The sequence below is a fragment of the Lagenorhynchus albirostris genome, chromosome 1 (genome assembly GCF_949774975.1).
Source record: "Lagenorhynchus albirostris chromosome 1, mLagAlb1.1, whole genome shotgun sequence".
Taxonomy (NCBI): Eukaryota; Metazoa; Chordata; class Mammalia; order Artiodactyla; family Delphinidae; genus Lagenorhynchus; species Lagenorhynchus albirostris.
In genome coordinates this window covers 114,235,143-114,253,517 of record NC_083095.1, presented here as the reverse complement: position 1 = coordinate 114,253,517, position 18,375 = coordinate 114,235,143, and the positions used below count along the sequence as shown (strand labels likewise).

The 18,375-nt window shown below is 36.0% G+C and overlaps 1 protein-coding gene across 2 annotated transcripts in view; it reads left to right on the top strand.

Moving 5' to 3' along the window:
- Positions 1 to 18,375, top strand: part of DNAAF4 (dynein axonemal assembly factor 4) — a 74,514-nt gene that overhangs the window by 43,442 nt on the left and 12,697 nt on the right. For both annotated transcript variants that reach the window (XM_060150338.1, XM_060150346.1), the window contains 2 exons: positions 13,968 to 14,113; positions 15,411 to 15,520. In XM_060150338.1, coding sequence (XP_060006321.1) covers positions 13,968 to 14,113; positions 15,411 to 15,520 — 256 coding nt within the window. The remainder of the gene's footprint in view (positions 1 to 13,967; positions 14,114 to 15,410; positions 15,521 to 18,375) is intronic.

Below are 18,375 nucleotides of genomic sequence, written 5' to 3'. Positions count from 1 at the left end.
ATATAGTACATATCCACTAAGATAGCTAATATTAAATATTAGAGAGTCCATCAGTACAAAGTGTTATTGAGGATGTGCTACAATTGGACCTTGTACAATGATGGTCAAAATATAAAATGGTACAACCACTTTGGAAGTGTCAACTGTCATATAACCTGTCATATAACTCAACCAGTTTAGCCCTAGGTATTTACACAAGAGAAATGTGTCTACCTAAAAACTTGTATTCAAATGTTTACAGCAGCTTTATTTACAATAGTGAACAACTGGAAACAATGTCCATCAACAGGTGAATGGATAAACAAATTATGAAATACATTCATAAAATGGGATATTACTCTTCAATAAAAAGGAGACAACTGGGACTTCCTGGTGGCCCAGTGGTTAAAAATCTGCCTGCCAATGCAGGGGACACGGGTTCGATCCCTGGGAAGATCCCACATGCTGCAGAGCAACTCAGCCTGTGCACCACAACTACTGAGCCTGCGCACCTAGAGCCTGTGCTCTGCAACAAAAGCCACTGCAATGAGAAGCCCACGCACCACAATGAAGAGTAACCCCTGCTTGCCACAACTAGAGAAAGCCCATGCACAGCAATGAAGACCCAATGCAGTCAAAAATAAACAAATAAATTTATTTTTTAAAAAAGAGACAACTACTGATACACATGACATGAATGAATCACAACATTATTCTGAAAAAAGCAAGACACTAGTCCATAGTGTGTGAAATTCTAGAAAATACTAACTAATTTATAATGACTGAGAGCACATCAGTGGTTGCCTGGGGCCAGGAGTGAAGGGAAAGGATGAACTTCAAGGGTTATAGGGGACTCTTAGAGGTGATAGAAATTTTCTGTGTTGATTGTGATTTCAGGAGCATGTACATCTGTCAGAACTCATTTAATATACTTTAAAATGAGTATAGTTATTGTACGTGAATTATTTCTCAATAAAATTGAAAAAATAATGTTTATTGATTTTAGGCAGGAAAGCATCAAAGTGTGCACGATTTCCTCAAGTTCTTACTATTCCACAGAGTTATGCTTAGGGCCAGGCATAGTGAGGCCATTCCCCCAAAAGGCTCCAATTGAGGGTCCCTGCTCTTGTACTGTTGTCTATATTTATAAGGTACGAGGAAAGGGGAATCAATGAGCATTAATTAGTTACATGACTATGGGGGCTTTCTTGTCTTGTTAGAAACAGCTTTGTTCAAAAGGGGAAGCCGGAACTTCCCTGGCGGTCCAGTGGTTAAGACTTTGCCTTCCAATGCAGGGCATGCAGGTTCGATCCTTGGTCGGGGAGCTAAGATCCCACATGCCTCGAGGCCAAAAAATCAAAACATAAAACAGAAGCAATGTTGTAACAAACTCAGTAAAGACTTTAAAAATGTTCCACATAAAAATAAAAAAATCCAAAAGGGAAACCTCTTGAGGTCAGTTACTGGTATCTGTTGAACTAGTTTTGATTTGCTGAGCTATCTATTTGCTAAGCTACTAAAAGCATTGTAGTGGGAGAGATGAGGCTTCAGGGCAGGTGGATTTGTCCCTTTTCAACTTGGTAGAACTAGGTACGTCTAAAGGTAGGGGCAAATGTAGGTCTGGAAAAAAATAGGATTGGTTGAAAGTGCATAGGACTTTGATTACCAGCTCTCCTCCCGTACTACAGCAGATAACTGGAGGTTTACTTTCTGCACAATTGAGGACTGAGTGAGATTCTGCTCTGAAAATACAGAGATTGAGTGAAAGTCTGCATTGTAAAAATCTAAATACTGATTCAAGAGATCCCCTCCAGCTCTATTCTCTTCCCCATATGCATGCAGGAGCCCAGTGCACCTGTTATGTAGACTGGAGAATTCTTCTACAGGGAAGCTAACTAGTATAGGATGAAAAAACCCTGGCATTTATAATGGCCCCACTAGTTCACCATGCTGAAGCTCACTAGTCAACAATCTTTAGATTCATGTACACAAAACTTCCAGTCAGAATATTTGTACTTCATCTTTAATATGAACAGACAGCCAAGAACCAAACAGAAAAATGCAAATTGGAACAACCAAGTAATGCAGGGAATAGAAGAAAACTTAAAAAGAAGTATAATTAGGTGGGGCTAATGGCAGGTTCTGGGAGGGCTCCCGCTGAGTACTTACCAGAAATTCTGCCAGTGTCCTTGTCCCCACGGTGAGCCACAGCCACCCCCTGCCTCTGCAGAAGACCCTCCAACACTAGCAGGATGGACACCAACCTCCAAACTTCATTCATATGTTGAACCTGAAGACAGTTGACACACCAAGAGAATCTGACAGAACGTCCTCACATGAGGGACTCCTGGTGAAATCAGTTTGTGGAAACAGTCACAGTGCATCAAGAAACCTTTACTATTCACAGAAAGATACATGAGATGAAAAGGCAGAGGGATATGTACCAGATGAAGGAACAAGATAAAACTCCAGAAAAACAACTAAATGAAGTGGAGACAGGCAACCTTCCAGAAAAATAATTCAGAATAATGATAGTGAAGATGATCCAGGACCTCGGAAAAAGAATGGAGGCAAAGATCGAGAAAATGCAAGAAATGTTTAACAAAGACCTAGAAGAACTAAAGAACAAACAAACAGAGATGAACAATACAATAACTGAAATGAAAAATACACTAGAAGGAATCAATAGCAGAATAACTGAGGCAGAAGAATGGATAAGTGACCTGGAAGACAGAATGGTGGAATTCAGTGCTGCAGAGCAGAATAAAGAAAAAAGAACGAAAAGAAATGAAGACAGCCTAAGAGACCTCTGGGAAAACATTAAACGCAAAAACATTCGCATTATAGGGGTCCCAGAAGGAGAAGATAGAGAGAAAGGACCCGAGAAAATATTTGAAGAGATTATAGTCGAAAACTTCCCTAACATGGGAAAGGAAATAGCCACCCAAGTCCAGGAAGCACAGCGAGTCCCATACAGGATAAACCCAAGGAGAAACACGCTGAGACACATAATAATCAAATTGGCAAAAGTTAAAGACAAAGAAAAATTATTGAAATCAGCAAGGGAAAAACGACAAATAACATACAAGGGAACTCCCATAAGGTTAACAGCTGATTTCTCAGCAGAAACTCTACAAGCCAGAAGGGAGTGGCATGATATACTTAAAGTGATGAAAGGGAAGAACCTACAACCAAGATTACTCTACCTGGCAAGGTTCTCATTCAGATTCAATGGAGAAATCAAAAGCTTAACAGACAAGCAAAAGCTAAGAGAATTCAGCACCACAAAACCAGCTCTACAACAAATGCTAAAGGAACTTCTCTCTAACTGGGAAGCACAAGAGAAGAAAAGAACCTACAGAAACAAACCCAAAACAATTAAGAAAACAATTAAGAAAATGGCCATAAGAACATACATATCGATAATTACCTTAAACCTGAATGGAATAAATGCTCCAACCAATAGAACACAGGCTTGCTGAATGGATACAAAAACAAGACCTATATATATGCTGTCTACAAGAGACCCACTTCAGACCTAGGGACACATACAGACTGAAAGTGAAGGAATGGAAAAAGATATTCCATGCAAATGGAAATCAAAAGAAAGCTAGAGTAGCAATACCCATATCCAATAAAGTAGACTTTAAACTAAAGACTGTTACAAGAGACAAGGAAGGACACTACATAATGATTAACAGATCAATCCAAGAAGAAGATACAACAATTATAAATATATATGCACCCAACATAGGAGCACCTCAATACATAAGGCAACTGCTAACAGCTGTAAAAGAAGAAATTGACAGTAACACAATAATAGTGGGGGACTTTAACACCTCACTTACACCAATGGACAGATCATCCAAAATGAAAATAAATAAGGAAAGAGAAGCTTTAAATGACACAATAGACCAGATAGATTTAATTGGTATTTATAGGACATTCCATCCAAAAACAGCAGATTACACTTTTCTTCTCAAGTGCTCACGGAACATTCTCCAGGATAGATCACATCTTGGGTCACAAATCTAGCCTCAGTAAATTTAAGAAAATTGAAATCATATCAAACATCTTTTCTGACCACAATACTATGAGATTAGAATTGAATTACAGGGGAAAAACGTAAAACACACAAACACATGAGGGCTAAACACTATGTTACTAAATAACCAAGAGATCACTGAAGAAATCAAAGAGGAAATCAAAAAATACCTAGAGACAAATGACAATGAAAACACGACGATCCAAAACCTATGGGATGCAGCAAAAGCAGTTCTAAGAGGGAAGTTTATAGCTATGCAAGCCTACCTCAAGAAACAAGAAAAATCTCAAATAAAGCGTCTAACTTTACACCTAAAGGAACTAGAGAAAGAAGAACAAACAAACCCCAAAGTTGGCAGAAGGAAAGAAATCATAAAGATCAGAGCAGAAATAAATGAAATAGAAACAAAGAAAACAATAGCAAAGATCAATAAAACTAAAAGCTGGTTCTTTGAGAAGATAAACAAAATTGATAAACCATTAGCTAGACTCATCAAGAAAAAGAGGGAGAGAACTCAAATCAATAAAATTAGAAATGAAAAAGAAGTTACAACAGACACTGCATGCAGAAATACAAAACATACTAAGAGACTACAACAAGCAACTCTATGCCAATAAAATGGACAACCTGGAAGAAATGGACAAATTCTTAGAAAGGTATAACCTTCCAAGACTGAACCAGGAAGAAACAGAAAATATGAACAGACCAATCACAAGTAATGAAATTGAAAATGTGATGAAAAATCTTCCAACAAACAAAAGTCCAGAACCAGATGGTTTCACAGGTGAATTCTATCAAACATTTAGAGACGAGCTGACACCCATCCTTCTCAAACGCTTCCAAAAAATTGCAGAGGAAGGAACACTCCCAAACTCATTCTATGAGGCCACCATCACCCTGATACCAAAACCAGACAAAGATACTACAGAAAAAGAAAATTACAGGCCAATATCACTGATGAATATAGATGCAAAGATCCTCAACAAAATACTAGCAAACAGAATCCAAAAACACATTAAAACGATCATATACCATGATCAAGTGGGATTTATCCCAGGGATGCAAGGATTCTTCAATATACATCAATCAGTGTGATAAACCATATTGACAAATTGAAGAATAAAAACCATATGATCATCTCAATAGACGCAGAAAAAGCTTTTGACAAAATTCAACACCCATTTATGATAAAAACTCTCCAGAAAGTGGGCATAGAGGGAACCTACCTCAATATAATAAAGGCAATATATGAGAAACCCACAGCAAACGTCATTCTCAATGGTGAAAAACTGAAAGCATTTCCTCTAAGTTCAGGAACAAGAAAAGGATGTCCACTCCCACCACTGTTATTCAACACAGTTTTGGAAGTCCTAGCCACGGCAATCAGAGAAGAAAAAGACATAAAAGGAATACAAATTGGAAAAGAAAAAGTAAAACTGTCACTGTTTGCAGATGACATGATACTATAAATAGAGAATCCTAAAGATGCTACCAGAAAACTACTAGCGCTAATCAATGAATTTGGTAAAGTTGCAGGATACAAAATTAATGCACAGAAATCTCTTGCATTCCTATACACTAATGATGAAAGATCTGAAAGGGAAACTAAGGAAACACTCCCATTTACCACTGCTACAAGAAGAATAAAATACCTAGGAATAAACCTACCTAGGGAGACAAAAGACCTGTATGCAGAAAACTATAAGACACAGATGAAAGAAATTAAAGATGATACCAACAGATGGAGAGATATACCATGTTCTTGGATTGGAAGAATCAATATTGTGAAAATGACTCTACTACACAAAGCAATCTACAGATTCAATGCAATCCCTGTCAAATTACCAATGGCATTTTTTACAGAACTAGAACAAAGTAATCTTTAAGTTTGTATGGAGCCATAAAAGACCCCGAATAGCCAAAGCAGTCTTGAGGGAAAAAAATGGAGCTGGAGGAATCAGACTCCTTGACTTAAGGCTATACTACAAAGCTACAGTAATCAAGACAATATGATACTGGCACAAAAACAGAAACATAGATCAGTGTAACAATATAGAAAGTCCAGAGATAAACCCATGCATCTGTAGTCAACTAATGTATGACAAAGGAGGCAAGGATATACAATGGAGAAAAGACAGTCTCTTCAATAAGTGGTGCTGGGAAAACTGAACAGCTACATGTAAAAGAATGAAATTAGAACACTCCCTAACACCATAATGAAAAATAAACTCAAAATGGGCTTGAGACCTAAATGTAAGACCGGACACTATAAAACTCTTAGAGGAAAACATAAGAAGAACACTCTTAGACATAAATCACAGCAAGATCTTTTTTGATCCATCTCCTAGAGTAATGGAAATAAAAACAAAAATAAACAAATAGGACCTAATGAAACTTAAAAGCTTTTGCACAACAAAGGAACCCATAAACAAGACCAAAAGACAACATGCAGAATGGGAGAAAATATTTGCAAACGAATCAACGGACAAAGGATTAATCTCCAAAATATATAAACAGCTCATGCAGCTCAATATTAAAGAAACAAACAACCCAATCCAAAAATGGGCAGAAGACCTAAATAGACATTTCTCCAAAGAAGACATATTGATGTACAAGAAGCACATGAAAAGCTGCTGAACATAACTAATTATTAGAGAAATGCAAATCAAAACTACAATGTGGTATCATCTCACACCAGTTAGAATGGGCATCATCAGAAAATCTACAAACAACAAATGCTGGAAAGGGTGTGGAGAAAAGGGAACCCTCTTGCACTGTTGGTGGGAATGTAAATTGATACAGCCACTATGGAGAACAGTATGGAGGTTCCTTAAAAAACTAAAAATAGAATTACCATATGATCCAGCAATCCCACTACTGGGCATATACCCAGAGAAATCCATAATTCAAAAAGACACATGCACCCGAATGTTCATTGCAGCACTGTTTACAATAGCCAGGTCATGGAAGCAACCTAAATGCCCATCGACAGATGAATGGATAAAGAAGTTGTGGTCCATATATACAATATATTACTCAGCCATAAAAAGGAATGAAATTGGGTCATTTGTTGAGGCATGGATGGATCTAGAGACTGTCATACAGAGTGAAGTAAGTCAGAAAGAGAAAAATATTGTATATTAATGCATGTATGTTGAACCTAGAAAAATGGTTCAGATGAACCAGTTTGCAGGGCAGAAGTTGAGACACAGATGTAGAGACCAAGCTTATGGACACCAAGGGGGGAAAGCTATGGGGGCATGGCGATGGTGGTGTGATGAATTGGGCGATTAGAATTGACATGTATACACTGATGTGTATAAAATTGATGACTAATATGAACCTGCTGTATAAAAAAATAAAATTCAAAAGTTAAAAGAAAATAAAGAACTATAATTAATGTCCTCAGAGAGATGAGAACATATTTTAATCCTTGAACAACAACAAGTGGCTGTAATAAAGAATTTTTCCTAACAACAGTTTGGAAATTAAAATGTAATTTAAAAAATTAAAAATTAAATCAAATAGTTGTAATATTGTTAATTTTTTTCCAGAAAATAGAATAAGATGACAAAGAGATTTTATTATTTTATTTTATTTTATTTATTTTTGGCTGTGTTGGGTCTTTGTTGCTGCCCGCCAGCTTTCTCTAGTTGCGGCAAGCAGGGGCTACTCTTCCTTGCGGTGCACAGGCTTCTCATTGCGGTGGCTTTTCTTGTTGCGGAGCATGGGCTCTAGGCACATGGGCTTCACTAGTTGCAGCACGTGGTCTCAGTAGTTGTGGCCACAGGCTCTAGAGCACAGGCTCAGTAGTTGTGGTGCACGGGCTTCGTTGCTTCGTGGCATGTGGGATCTTCCTGGACCAGGGATCGAACCCATGTGCCTTGCATTGGCAGGCGGATTCTTAACCACTGCGCCACCAGAGAAGCCCCAACAAAGAGATTTTAAAATAGAAAAGATAAAACAACTAGAGTATCCATTCAGGTTGTACAACATTCCCATAATAGGAGTATTAGGAAGAGGGAAGGGAGAAACAGAGGAAAAGTAATAATTTATTAAAAATTCTTTTTTTATTGAGATTTAATTGACATTATGTTTCATGTGTACAATATAATGATTTGATATGTGTGTATATTATGAAGTGATCATCACAGTAAATCTAGCAAATATGTCCAGCACCATACATAGTTACAATTTTTTTTCTTAAGATGAGAACTTTTAAGATTTACTCTCTTAACAACTTTCAAATACGCTATACAGCATTATTAGCGATAGTCACCAGGCTGTACATTTCATTCACAGGGCTTATGTATTGTATGAGTAGAAGTCCATACCTTTTGACCATCATCACCCACGTCCCACCCCCCACCTCTGACAACCACCAATCTGTTCTCTGTATCTATGAGTCTGTTTTTTTGTTTTAGGTTCCACATATAAGAAATAATTTTTAAAAACTTTTTTTTTTTAGTGAGGGGTGGTAGGAGAGATAAATCAGGAGTTTGGGATTAACATATACACACTACTGTATGTAAAATAGATAAACAAGGACCTGCTGTATAGCGCAGGGAACTATATTCAATGTCTTGTAGTAATCTATAATGGAAAAGAATCTGAGAAAGAAATGTATATATATATATATATATATATATATATATATATATATATATATTTGTTGTTGTTGTTCCTAATACTATTTTATTTTTCCTTGATCAACTATTGCAGCATTTTGCAAATTTTGTTTGTCTATTCAGAAAAGCAATTTTTGGTTTTGTTGATCTTTTATTGTTTCTTTGTTTTCTATTCCATTAATTCCTGTGTTTATTTTTATTTGGCTTCTTTTAGTTTCTTTGGGTTTTCTCTGTTCTTTATACAATTTGTCTGCATTAATTTTTGAATCTTTTAACACATGCATATGAAGTTATAATTTTTTCTCTTAAATGCTGCATTAATACATTCACCAAGTCTTGAAATCTTGTGTTTTCATTGCCATTTAGTTGCAAATATTTTGTAACCCATCATGATTTTTTTTGTCCTTGAATTATTAAGGAGATTTTAAAAAAAATTTCCAAATGTATAAAAGAGGAATGACAGTTGTTCTCATATTTTATATTATGTGGGTCATTGTGTTATATACAAATGTGTTTATAAATCATTTGTAGTTTGCTAGTGTGTATTTTTGTTTATTGTGAGTCCTTCTTTTGATATGGGCTACTTAGGTTTATTATTATAAATAAAATATATCCTGGGACCTTCCTGGTGGCACAGTGGTTAAGAATCCACCTGCCAATTCAGGGAACCCAGGTTTGAGTCCTGGTCTGGGAAGAAGCCACATGCCGTGGAGCTACTAAGCTCACGCACCACAACTACTGAGCCTGCGTGCCACAATTACTGAAGCCCATGCACCTAGAGCCCATGCTCCTCAACAAGAGAAGCCACCGCAGTGAGAAGCCTGTGCACTGCAATGAAGAGCAGCCCCCGCTTTCCGCAACTAGAGAAAGCCTGCACACAGCAATGAAGACCCAATGCAGCCAAAAATAAATAAATTAACTAATTAAAAAATAAAATAAAATATATCCAAACATCTTAGAATTTCCTTTTGCCCTCTTACTTTGTGATTTATATTTACCAGACTTCCTTTTTTGTTCTTTTTTCTATTTTTCTGCCTTGGATTAAATAATTTTTCTTAATTACGTCCTTTCCTTTGTACTAATTTGAAAGGTATACATTCTATTTTTGTTCTCTGAATGATCAATATTAAATTTTTTATAACTGTTTTGATACATAGATATAATTACAATTCTATTTTTAATGTGCATACTAAACAAAATTTAATCTCTACCATTACTTGTAAATATTAGAAGGAAATTTAATACATGAACTTCAGTCGTACCCATCCTCTATGTTACTGTCTAAAGATTTCATTCCACTTTTTTGGCGGGAGGGACTCAACTGATCTCACCTTATTTTTAAACCTCTATATTTAGTCGTTAGTGTGGCTTTACCACATATACTCATTACTATTTCTGTTGACCCATATTTACTGCTTTTTAATTATCTTTGCTTCTTGCGTCTAAGTTCTTTCTGGATCCAATTACCTTTCCTTTAAGTAAATCCTTTAGTAGTTTTTAAATTTTTTTTAACATCTTTACTGGCGTATAATTGCTTTACAGTGGTGTGTTAGTTTCTGCTTTATAACAAAGTGAATCAGTTATACATATACATATATCCCCATATCTCCTCCCTCTTGCATCTCCCTCCCACCCTCCCTATCCCACCCCTCTAGGTGGTCACTTAGCTGAGCTGATCTCCCTGTGCTATGCGGCTGCTTCCCACTAGCTGTCTATTTTACATTTGGTAGTATAAGTCCATGCCACTCTCTCACTTCGTCCCAGCTTACCCTTCCCCCTCTCCGTGTCCTCAAGTCCATTCTCTACGTCTGTGTCTTTATACCTGTCTAGTAGTTCTTTAATAAAGATCTGAACGTTAAGTTCAGTTATTTTTATTTTGTTATTGTTATTCAGTGATGTTTTAGATGGTTGTAGAATTCAAGATTGACAGTTATTTTCCATCAGTAACTTGAAGATATGTCTATTGTCTTCTGACTTTTAATATTGCTGCTGGGAAGTCTGCTCTTGATTTAATATTGATCCTTTATAAGGTAAATCCATCCTTTGTCTCTGGTTGCTTTAAAATTCTTCACTTTGGTATATGTTGATTTTATTGCTCTAAGTGCAGTTTTATATTTATTCATCTCATAATATCAGAAGTTGGAGTATAATTTCACTCAAGGAACGTATGTCTTACCTCAGTTCTGGGAAGTTATAAGCTATTGTTTTCAAATAGCAAATTGTTTTCAAATTGCCTTTATCTTCCTTGGCTGCGTTCTGTATAATATCCTCAGATCTGTCTTCTAGTTTGCAAATTTTCTTCAAATATGCCTAATGTGCTGTTAAACTTGTCCTAGAAGTTTTCAATTTCAGGGATAATATTTTTCATTTTGCAAGTTCTGTTTGCTTCTTTCATACCTGTTTGTTCTTTTTTCATTACCTTAGTTTTTCATTATGTATTTTAGCCTATCTTAGCTCTTTAAGTAAGCATGTTTTAAATTATTATAGTCTCTTTCAGATTGTTCTGGTATTTCAGATTCTTAATAGGCCAGTCCTCCTGTTTGTTGTGTCTGCTGACTGTTCTCCGTACTCTAAGGAAGAAACATACATTGTATCCACATGTGATTTGTAGTTTTTGTTTGTGTGCTCATCTTCAGCACGGATTATTTTTATGTGTGCATATGAGGAAATTTCATGTGTACTGGTTTGCAGAAGTAGAATTACTCAGAAGGGATACCTGAAGTTTAGGTTTCTCACGAGAGACGTTTTTTCTTCTCTTATCCAGAGCCCCAGGAGGAGACATGCTTCACTTTCTTGGAGTTGTGGACAGAGATTTTATGTGTCCATTTCACTGAGAGTGTAGCCCTTCTCAGGCTGTAATTGCATTCTCAGCTTTCACCTCTGTACCTATATGAGCATTAAATTTCCAGTCTTTATCCTTTATATATAGTCTCTAATATATATATGTATAATATATAATATATTCATATATATAAAATTTCAGATACAGATATGGATATCTAGATAGATATATAGATATATACCTTCATAGGTATACCTATATAGATATCTATATCTATATCTGAAATCTTTTCAAATAACTTTTTGTCAGCTTTTGAGATTACCCTGGCTATAAATTGCTGATAAGGCTTTTCTTTTGCATAGGTTTTGAACTGAACTATGTACTTGAAACTTTTGTTTATTTGTTATATTTTTATCAAGCATTTTATGTGTTCATAGCATTTTGTCTGCTTGTAAAATTTCTTGTTAAAGTTTGTAAAAACTTTAACCTATGCTGCTGAAAACAGAAAGCTAATTTCTTTTTATGTTTTTCTGTTTGTCTTATTTTACTGTAAGAGTTTGAAAGCTAGATATCCTATTTTTAATGTAACTCATGGTCACCAAAATGATTTCCATAAGCATTTTCAAATGTTTATTCATTTACTTTTGTTTAACAAAATTAATAGCAAAGTAATTTTTAAATTTCTCATTATGGAAGAATAGTGCTTATTCCCTCCATGTTGTGTATCCTAGTAATCATTAGTATAAAATGCGAACTTATATACTCCATTTTTACTTTTTATTCTGTTTTCCTTCTGTTGTAGTAACATTAAAAAATCTTACAACATTTTTTCGTGTGTTTTAGAAAACCCATCCTTTTTCATTTTTACCCTCAGGTTTCCCACTCCTGAGTTCTTAATTTTATTTGTCCATGTTCTGGAACATTTCTTTGAGTAATTCAGAAAACATGACTAGATGGTATATTTACTTAGTTCTTACATATCTAGGAATGTCTCTTGGCTTCACAAGTGAACAACAGTTTACCAGGCTATAAAATTCTTAGGACATTGTGTTAGGTAGGTTCAAGCCAACTGCTGAAATAAAGAGGTCCAAAGTTACAGATCAAATAAGATAGAAATTGAATTCTCTGTAATCTAAGACTTATTATGTAACAGCAATCAATCTAGGCCTGATAGATGGCTTTGTTCCACGGGGCCATCTAAGCTGATGGGGCCACATATATCATCACATCATTTGGCTTCCATTTCTGTGTCCAAGGTGGATGCTGCAGTTGGCATTGTTTTTTAGCCAGTGGAAGGGGAAAGAGGACGTCCATTGCAAGTAGATTTACATGTAAGATAATGATCCATAAGTTTTATACAGCACTTATATTCATATTCTGTTGTCTCAGGTTTGGCACATAACTACACCACTCTTAAGGGAGGCTGAACTTTGTTGAAGTTACTTTCTTTGTTTGAGTCCTTATTCTTTCTTTCTTGCTCCCCTCCTCCCTCCCTTTGAAATGTTAATTCATGCCATTTTCAATTTTTCTTTAAAATGGAAGTTTTATTTTTTTTTAATTTTCTCTCTTTTTTTCAGACATTTTAAAAAATATATAAATTTATTTATTTTTGACTGAGTTGGGTCTTTGTTGCTGTGTGCAGGCTTTCTCTAGTTGCGGCAAGTGGGGCTTACTCTTCGTTGTGGCTCACAGGCTCTAGGTGCATGGGCTTCAGTAGTTGTGGCACACGGGCTTAGTTGCTCTGCAGCATGTGGGATCTTCCCAGACCAGGGCTTGAACTCGTGTCTCCTGCATTGGCAGGCAGATTCTTAACCACTGCATCACTTCCAGTTCCCTAAATTGGAAGTTTTATATCTTAATTTTATGTATTCATTTTATATCAAGGATATTAACTCTCTGTCATGTTTCTGGAAAATCTTTTTTTAAACAATTTTGATATTTGCCTTTTAAATCTGTATATCATGTTTTTAGTACTTTTCCTTTTTAGTACCTTTCCTTCCCTTTATTCATATAGTTTATATTCTAACATATAGATTAATTTCTTCTCTTATATTGACTTAATAATTATTACATCTAACTACCTTTATACAAATGTATGGCCTTTCATTACAACTCTTTGCCTGTTCCCATTAGCTGTCTTTAATAGCTGAAAAACTTTTATATCATCACCAGGGAGCTTATAGAAGATACTGATATCAGAGCTTAAGGAAAATGATGGCTTTGCCTAGGTGCCCTCCTCTAGAGTTGATGTAGTTTAAGTTGCCTAGAGTGGCTTCCTCTATAGTGAATGTAAGTCAGACACTGTGTGGTTTAACAAAGAGAACCCCAGAAAAGTAGCTGAGGTCATTGAAAGAACAGATAATTAGCTGCCATAATTTCAATGAGGGATTTTACATGCCTTATTGTAGAAAATATGTTTGGATTATTTGTATAGGATTTTAGAAGTAGCTTTAATGTGTAATTACCTTAAAAGTCAGTTTGTTAACTAGGAAATGAGAGATAAATAACTTAGTTGCTAATATTGTTTTTGAAGGGAGAAATTCAGAAATTATATTTTTTGAGAAGTTAAAGGAAGACAGTATTCCTGCTCCTCGCTCTGTCGGCAATATTAAAATCAACTTTACCCCTCGAGTATTCCCAACTGCTCTCCGGGAATCACAGGTAGCAGCAGAAGAGGAGGTTGGTATACTTGCTGTTAGTTACAGTGACCACAATGAAAATATTTTTTATTCCATATATTGAAACTGTTACTGGGTCTGAATTTTTAAAGTATTCATTAGGCTAAAGATATTACTTCATGAAAAAATTTAATATTTCCTTTTGAGAAAAATATATTTTGCAGGATTTTTATTTCTTTTTTGGCTCCAGAATGCTGATGAGAAAACACTGGTTTAATATCCAGTGTTGTTGCTTATCCCAGGAGATAAAATGTTGCATGTGCATTTATTTTATCAAATACATCATTTTCCATAATAGATTTGTAAACTTTGGGTCAGTGTATGTCGCGGTAAGAAAAGATTTGTAAATTTATTATTTTATTACAATTAATTATTAATATCAAGTATTTCTAATGTGACATTTGGCATTAATATCTTTCATTCATTTATAAATTCCTGAGCTCTGGGATTTTGAATATTGTATATTTAGTTGTGTAAGCACTAAGAACTGTTTTTTTTTTTTTTTTACTGTAAGGTGTGAACTGATACCTCAATTGAAAAGTTGTGGAAATAATTGAATCTCCTTAAGATATAATGACACTTAATAAATATTAATTTTTTTCTTATTATTAACAGCATATTTCTATATTTTATTATTTATAAAAGTATCTCTGTAACTGTAAAATTATAATTTTAAAAATCATTTATATATTTTTATAATGTAAAAAATATATATATATACATTATAAACAAGAAAAATAAAACAATATTCACATGAACTCCCAGAAATTTGGATGAAATTTGGACTAGAAATTTTTATACATTTGATCTTAATCAGCTAGTGAAGTTTAAAAAAAAGCTTAAAGATGTATAAAAACTAGAAGTTTAAAATCACCACCATCAATTATTTTATCAGTCTGCTCAGACTGCTATAACAAAGTACATAGACTGGGTGGCTTAAAGAACAGGCAATTACTTCTCACAGTTCTGGAGGCTGGGAAGTCCAAGGTCAGGACGCTGGGGTGGGGTGGGGTGCCAGCATGCCCTCTGGTCTCTTCCTCTTCTTATAAGGACACTAATCTTACGATGGGAGTCTCATCCTCATAACCTCATCCAAGCTTAATTATCGCCCAAAGGCCCCATCTCCAAATACCATCACATTGGTGATTAGGGCTTCAACATATGAATTTTGGAGGACACAAACATTCAGTCCATAACAAATAGTATTTCCATCTTGTATAGGAAGATGGAAAATCTAAAAGTAACTTTTAATAAAACAAGACTTTTGTGTCCTTCATTAAACTTCATTCTCATTTCAGTGGCTACATAAACAAGCAGAGGCGCGAAGAGCAACGAATACTGACATTCCTGAACTTTGTGATTTAAAAGAAGAGGAAAAGAACCCAGAATGGTTGAAGGACAAAGGAAAGTAAGTTGTTTGAACTCTGCCCCTGAGATTTATAATAAATGTATGTAGATATTAATACATATTTCCTAGTTATCTTGACATATGTGTGTGTGTGAGTTTGGGGGAGAAATAATGCAAATATGCCAATTCTGTAGGTAGTGCTTCCATATTTAAAAAGTCAGATCTTATAACAAATAAGGCTCTTATTTTTATTGCTTTTGTATTTATATGTCATGGAAATGAAAAATATCACGTCTTTTGGATTGCTTATCAAAATCCCTTTTTAAATCACTTAATGTTTAACATAAGTCCTTCATACTGCTTCCCTTAAAATCATGGTTCTTTGGGGACTTCCCTGATGGCACAGTGGTTGGGAGTCCACCTGCCAGTGCAGGGGACATGGGTTCGAGCCCTGGTCCAGGGGGATCCCACATGCTGCGGAGCAACTAAGCTCGTGCGCCACGGCTGCTGAGCCTGTGCTCTAGGGCCCATGAGCCACGGCTGCTGAAGCCCGTGTGCCACAACTGCTGAGGCCCCAGTGCCTGGAGCCCGTGCTTCGCAACAAGAGAAGCCACAGCAATGAGGAGTCTGCACAACGCAACGAAGAGTGGCCCCCGCTCGCCGCAACTAGGGAGGGGCCTGTGTGCAGAAACAAAGACCCAACACAGCCAAAAATAAATAAATTTATTAGAAAAAAAATCATGGTTCTTTAAAACTAGAGCTACTTTGGTTAGTCATATCCATCTTTAAAAGATTATCAAATTATCCTATAAATTTTCATTTTATATCCAGACAGTCCTTTTATTTATTTGTATGTGGCTCTATGTGTAAACTTTTAGACAGTTAACAACAATGAATTCTGCTATATTCTGTGGTAATTCGAGTTCATATTTTGAGGCAATTTTGTAGATACTATTTATCTCATTTTATACACTTTTGTATTATTTTCCTATTGCTGCCATAGCAAACTACCACAAACTTAGTGGCTTAAAACAATACAAATTTATTATCTTATAGTTCTGGAGGTCAGAAGTCTAAAATGGGTTTTTCTGGGCTAAAATCAAGATATCAGTTGCAATCCTTCTGGAGGCTGTAAGGGAGAATCTATTTTCTTGGGTTTTCCAGCTTTGAGACTGCCCACATTCCTTGGCTTATGGCCCCCAACCAGCAGTTGCGTCACTCTGAACTTTGCTTCCATAGTCACCTCTCCTTGTCTGACTCTGGCTCTCCTGCCTCCCTCTTTCTTTTATAAGTGCCATTGTAATTACATTAGTCCCACTTGTATAATCCAGGATAATCTCCTACTGCAAGATCCTTAACTTAATCACATCTGGAGGGTTCTTTCTAACTAACCATTTTAGTTAATATATTCACAGGTTTTGGGGATTAGGATGTGGACATCTTTGGTGGGGAGATTTATCTGTCTAACCACAAAATCTGTGTTTTTCTTTTCTCCTCTTCTCTCTGTTCATCCTTGGTCTTTTCTCGTATCTGATAACAACACCAGAGATTGATTTGTGGAGTTGAGCTGGAGTTAACAATTTTTCTGAAGTTCAGAAGCCTGGGGCTGACAGGTTTGTTCCTCTTACTCCCAACAAAAATCCCCTCTGCTTCTTCTCCATCTATTAAACCATTAAATAAATATCTGTTGATTACTTGCGGTTTGTCAGACTGTAGGCTAGGCTCTGAGCTACAGAGATCAGTAGAGAAGAGGGACATATACAAGTACTTATAACACTGTGTGGGAAGTACAATACATAGAAAATACAAATACTTATAACACTGTGTGGGGAGTACAATACATAGAAAGAACAAGGTAAATGAGAGTACAGAAGAGGGGCACCTAATCTTAAAGGAAGAAAGGTAGTTTCAGGAAGAGCTTCCTGAAGAATATAGCACCTGAGCTCCTCTTAATGATAAGTAGGAGTTTCAGGAGGAAGGACAGAAAGGCAATAGCAGAGGAGACAGTATGAGCAAAAGCTCAGAGACAAGAATACTGTGATATATAGGTCAGGAACTGGGTAGTTTATTGCTTGCTAAAACATAAATTTGGTGCTAGGAATAATGCCAAATGAACCTAGAAAAATAGGCAGTGGCCTTGTGTTATTCTTACATTTTATTCTGTAAGGTGGGGAAAAATGTGTTGCAGAAACTATGGCAGAGGTCTTGAACCATTATGACATTGTTATAGGGTGAAGAAGAGAGCAGTGTGAGAAATATTCAGGAGGTAAAATAGGGAGGACTTCTTGAGTGATTGTTGGGGAGTGAGAGAAGAGTAGTTGTGGGCGACTTTGGGTTTCTAGTTTCAATGATTGATTATATGATGCCACCAACTGAATTAGAGCACTCTAGAAGAGGGCCATTTAGGAGGGAATGTAGGTAAGTTCAGTTCTGAATATGTTGAGTTTGAGCTGCCTCTTGGTCAGTCTGGCTGACAGTGTCCAGCAAGTTTGAAACTCAGGGGAGAAACCAACAGTGTATTATGGATTTGGAGGTTATCAGCATTTACGTAGCAGTTGATTTACAAGAGTAGGTGAGATATCTGAAAAGAGCACGTAGACCAGAGGAGTAGTGGCCTAAGGATAAAACCCTGTGACCTACCAACATTTGAAGACCTGGTAAAATAAAGGAGTACACAAAAATACTCCCAGAAGCCAATGGAATAGAAACTTTCAGAGTTTTTGTTTTGTTTTGTTCTTCTTTAAGAATAGAAAAGGTTTGAATAGATGTGCAGATGAGACAGAAGAGGTGGCTGAACTGTCCTCGAGAAGAGTGGAGAAAATTGGGTCAAGGCCAAAGGTAGATGGTTTATCCCGATTTTGTTTTTGTTTTTCCTCTTGTTAAAAGTTGCATTCATTTTTACACTTTATGATAAA